Source organism: Penaeus japonicus, unplaced genomic scaffold, assembly GCF_977035675.1.
Source record: "Penaeus japonicus unplaced genomic scaffold, GWHDUDI00000001_assembly GWHDUDI00000037, whole genome shotgun sequence".
In the NCBI taxonomy this organism is placed as follows: domain Eukaryota; kingdom Metazoa; phylum Arthropoda; class Malacostraca; order Decapoda; family Penaeidae; genus Penaeus; species Penaeus japonicus.
Window position 1 is genome coordinate 19,939,975 of NW_028234439.1, and position 5,000 is coordinate 19,944,974.

The window sequence follows — 5,000 nt, forward strand, 5'->3', positions numbered from 1 at the left end:
CTTTGATATTTCCAAACAGCATTTATATCTGAGGCAAAGTCTATGTATGCTGATTGCTGATTTCCTTGAGAATGTGATAGGAACTGTATGTTTTCATACTCTGTAACTTCTCTGTACCAGTTGTCAGAAGGGAATATTCGTACAACCCATGTTTGATATTTCATCACAAGTATTTCAAAACTCGCTTTAGCTATATGTGACTTGCACACACTTAAACTGCCCCTTACTTTAAATGTGATATCTTTCATTGCTTCTATGACCCGTTAGGCTAGGATTCCCTATGGATTTGAATTGGTTTTCTTTGCTCGATAGATATTTCATCTTATATAGGACACTTGTAACTAGTCTGATGCTGTCCGTATGATGTTTCTTTTGGATGTTCGAAATGCTGAGAGTGAATCACTTACGATAATAGTGTGTTTCTCTTGGGAATCTTGTGCAACTGCTAGGTTAACAGCAAGGTAATCTGCTTCTAAGAACGAAGCACTGGCTGATGTTCTGTATGAGAATACGACATGTTCAGTGATACATGCAGAAGATGCACATCCATTTTGGCGGTCGACTGAACCATACTGTACAGTACTATTGAGTCTGTGAAATTCCTGATTTCATCAAGTTGCTATTTATTGGCGTCAATCCTTTGCCTGTTACAGTGGTTCTTTGGTAAGTTCGTTCTGAAAGTCAGGACGGTTGGTTCAGGGTACATGTATAGAATACAGTCTCTTAGCTTATTAAGAGGAAATGGGTTAAAGCTGTTCACGGAATATCTTTCAGGTACAAAGGGAGCTTTCAATTTGCCGGGAGATCTGGGTTCTTAATGACTTTGATTATTTTTTATATTTGAATTATGACCTCTGGATGTAAGCTGTATTACCATTCCAGTGACCTGTTGCACTCTTGCTCTTAAAGGAATTAAGTCTGGTCCAACTATGTTTTGTTTTGTGTTGTTTTGTATTGTTTTGTATATTGCTCCATGTTTTGTTTTTATTGAGATTGAGTAGTAAGTGTGAAACAGGGTTGTAATCTACCTGATGTAGGTAGATTACCTGACATAGACACATGTACTATGCAAAAGAATATTTGACAAGGCATTTGTATTTTTTTCTCTCTCTTTATTTATTGTGGAGGTTTTGTCTTCACTCTGAGGCTGTTTCGAGATCTAGGAAACGACCACACTGCCACACTAAAGTCAAATATATTCTAGCCAAATGGCAGTAAAACATACTTGAGTCTGGCACGTACAATTCGTAATTCTTGAGTTTGCTTTTGGAATTGACTTCATTATTTCTATTTTTCAAGCTGTTGGCAATCTGCCCATCTCAAGGGAAAAATTGTAGATTCTTAAGGAAAAAGAGATTTTCTCTAATCCTGTGGCTTTGCTGGTTTTGACTGCATCATGTAGCTCATAGCAGTATTAGCTGTGAGGAATTGCCATTAAAATGAATAATGTGATGAGTTAATCTGCCTGCTGCATGGGATGTGGGTTCTCACCTAATTTACTTCCACCACAAAGGGTAATTCTTTATCTGTTTCTCCATTGCCAAAGCTGCCAACTGGCCGTAAGATCGGTCGAGTATTTTCGTTATTAGGATGCAGTCTATGATAGCCAACAAAATTGACGGATGTCTTAACTGTCACAACTGGAAATTCTTTTTCCAAGATGACTAGGCCCTGGATTGCTATTGAGAAATCTGGAGTAGAAAGTAAGAACTCTGAGCAGATTGGAGGCAGATGAATTTGTTTAGAGTTGGTCAAGATAGTCTTGAAATATGAAGTCACCTGATTTATTCACTGGAGTCCAGAATTATAATCCTGAAGCGGTCATGTTTGAAATAGGGAAATCCTTGAGGGGTGTTTCCATAGCTTCTAGTTTTGGGATGGAATCCTTTGAGCTCGGTCAAGGGCCTTGTACTTCCATTCTCTGACAGGGATCTACAGAGGCTGCCTGTTCCAAAGGGAAACGGAAAAGTTTCTCCAAGGTGGACAGCAGCCGTATGTATTTTGCCCATTTGAGTCACCGCCCCTTAGCTCTGGATCTGATGCGTCAGCTGGTTCTTCAGATGGTTTTTGGGTGGGTGGGCGAAGTGTGAGGGAGCAGCCATGACACAAAGGTATCGACCTTGGCACTAACAGCAGGTTGGCATAAAGGGGACTAGCTGGGACTGAAAGCTCAATGGCAGCATCTGGCGCCAGAGTGCAGCGTCCTTCGGGTGTGCCTGGCTCAGCAGCTCCTGTATGCTCCATCATGAAATAAGACCGTGCAAACTTTTGCACTCTCTAAGCATCCGGCACGCAATAGTTCTATGGTGGAGTGTTACCATACATCTTATAATTTTCTTCAAATGTGATTGGCCAAAACCTGTGACATCACATCAGATCACTTGATAAATATTCCCTCAGCAGCGAGAGCCTCAATTTGCAATCCGTTAATAAATGAGCAAACTTGTTTCAAGGTTTGCAATTAACTCTCAGGAAACTCAAAACAAAACAAACAAGAACAGATAGGTATTTCTGCATTCACTTAGGAACAGGGTCGTCATGGCTAGGTGAAAGGCAGTCAAACTGAGTCACTGAGTTCTTTGAGTCGCTGAGACTTTGCTCACGGGGAGTCAAAATGGGGACCGGTTCCCGCGATTGACCAATATCTAAAAAATTTTCTTTCTTGTTATTGTATTAAAGGTACGACAGCACTGGTGGAGGCTGCCACCAATGACCAGTATGCAATGGTTGAATTCCTGCTGGACGAAAACGCGAACATCAATCTCCCAAGAACAAATGGTGAGTAAAAACTTAAGCGCAGTACCACCACTTCTAATCAGGAAACAATCTTTGTTGAAAAAAAGTTTGAAAAGAAGAAAAATTGACTCGATTATGATTATCATCATTATCATATTTAAAAATTGATAATTCAAAAGAATTAAACAAGTCATAGTCATTTCAACTCTCTCCCTTACTCTCAGCCTTCCCCCTTGCATCTTTCTCCCCTTCTCGCTCACTCATTATCTCTCTCTCTTTCTCTCTTCTATCCCACTCCTCTCTCACTCATTATTTCTCTATCTCTCTCTTCCCTCCCTCATGTGGGATTTTAAGAACGACAATCTTCCTTTCAGGTCGAACTGCGCTCATGATGGCTTCCATAGGTGGCCATTACGACATTATCACGCTCCTGGTGGAGAGGGGCGCTGATTTGGATGTGACTGCAGGCGGTAAGCTTTGTTAGCCTAACAATATTTGTTAGATGAACAGTGAAACAGTTTGTTAGTCTCAGTGTTTTAGCCTCAGAAAGTTTGTTAATCTCACCGTTTCTATTAGCACGACCGTGTCTGTTAGTCTCACCATGTTTTATAGTTTCACCGTTTTTAATCAACTTCTTTTAGACAAATTTCCGCCCATCGCTGACAGCAGACGAAGCGTCGAGCTGTAAAGGGGAACCGCAGCCGTGAATGACCTAAGTGCCTTTTGGAAAGCACATCGTCCTGCGGATGGCGAGGGGTTCCTGCATCTGAACCAGGCCATGCAGCCTTGTGCCACTTCGTGTGGACAGCAAAACGTTGCACCGCGTTAAAAAGGGTGCTGTGGCGACCATAGCATTTTGCTGCTTTCTGATCGCGACACCTAATGCATCTGAAACGGGTCTCAGAGATGGTGAAGCCAGGCTAAGGCCTTGCAAGCATAGTTGCAGAGATAGGTTTGAATTTCCTTGGTTTTCTCCTCCTTCTCCTTGTTTTATCCTCGTCTTCTGTACAAGATTGATGGGATGGGACGAGTGAGGATAATCTGGAAGTGAGGTAAAGGGGAGAAAGATCGAGATATAAATGGGAAAGACTGAAGTATATGGAGGACTTGTGAGAGGGTTATGAATTCGGTCAGATTGCTTGTGTTATTATTTTCACTTCCATTATGAGTCTTACCATGTCTGTTCGTCTGACTCCCTGAGCACTATCAGGAGGAGGGGCCTTATGCATGTAGACACCACACAGGCTGTTGAGCTGATACCAGGGCGATGTGCCACAGTGGCAGCCAATTTGAATCGCCGATAAACAATGCAGACTGAATTGATGGTATTACCAATATGATATTAATTACGATTTGATGATATTAATCGTAAAGATAGAAATAACGTGGAACAAACAACACTTGGAAAGATTAGGAGGACCTACATCCATGCACGGTAGGAGCAGACCTCAGGAGGAAATTGCCTTCGAGCACATTTGAATCATTCGCCATTGAACTGTCATAGTTGGAACATGACGAACCTGCAACAGTTGCCATAGGCCAATTAAATACACTGACGATACAAGGACATCTCTGCCTCAGAATCGCTTGTCAGGAGCAGGCTTCCAGACTGAGCAAAGTGGGCAGAACCTCCTGTGATTTCTTCGGTGAATAAAGTCTAGCATTCGGATATTAATGATAGTAATCAGTAACGTTTTTTTTTTTTTTTTTTTTTTTTTACTGTAGACTTACAATTCCTAGCTGATCAGGCAAAAGCAAGCACCAGGCATTCCCGCTAGCGCAGTGCTGGCGTCGATGCCTCATGAGAGCCACTTAAGGGCACAGGCTCACAAAGGAGATCGCCTCTCCAGGCAAAACAGTACTCACTAATCAATCACATTATGTCTTTAGGTTGGAAGACGCATTTCTCATGTTTTTTTTTAGAATATTGGTGTGAAAAATCCGTGTCCAAGCTTCCTTTCTCTTCTTTCCGGGTGTGAAGGAATGCGGTTCTGATAGCATTCATATGTTTTGTTATTGGTGTATATACAGAATGGTTTTATATTGTCGCTGCAATTACTGTCACTCCTCTTGTTACCTCTACCACTATTAGCTGCAGGAGGCGATAACCTGCATTGGCAACGCAAATACACTAAATCTTGCCTGTGTATCATGTTCAAATTCTAATCTGTAGTATCTTCCTTCACCTTCCAACAGGAAAGACAGCTTATTCTTTCGCGGTAAACAACGGTCACGTGGGCATTGCCTGTGAACTGCAGGATGCC

General features: G+C 41.9%; 1 protein-coding gene across 1 annotated transcript in view; it reads left to right on the forward strand.

Moving 5' to 3' along the window:
• Positions 1–5,000, forward strand: part of LOC147467226 (uncharacterized) — a 14,809-nt gene that overhangs the window by 3,700 nt on the left and 6,109 nt on the right. Inside the window, exons 4-6 of the mRNA XM_086532229.1 lie at positions 2,680–2,778; positions 3,111–3,206; positions 4,933–5,000. The exon at positions 4,933–5,000 is cut by the window's right edge and continues 28 nt beyond it. Of these exons, the coding sequence (XP_086388355.1) occupies positions 2,680–2,778; positions 3,111–3,206; positions 4,933–5,000 (263 nt within the window). The remainder of the gene's footprint in view (positions 1–2,679; positions 2,779–3,110; positions 3,207–4,932) is intronic.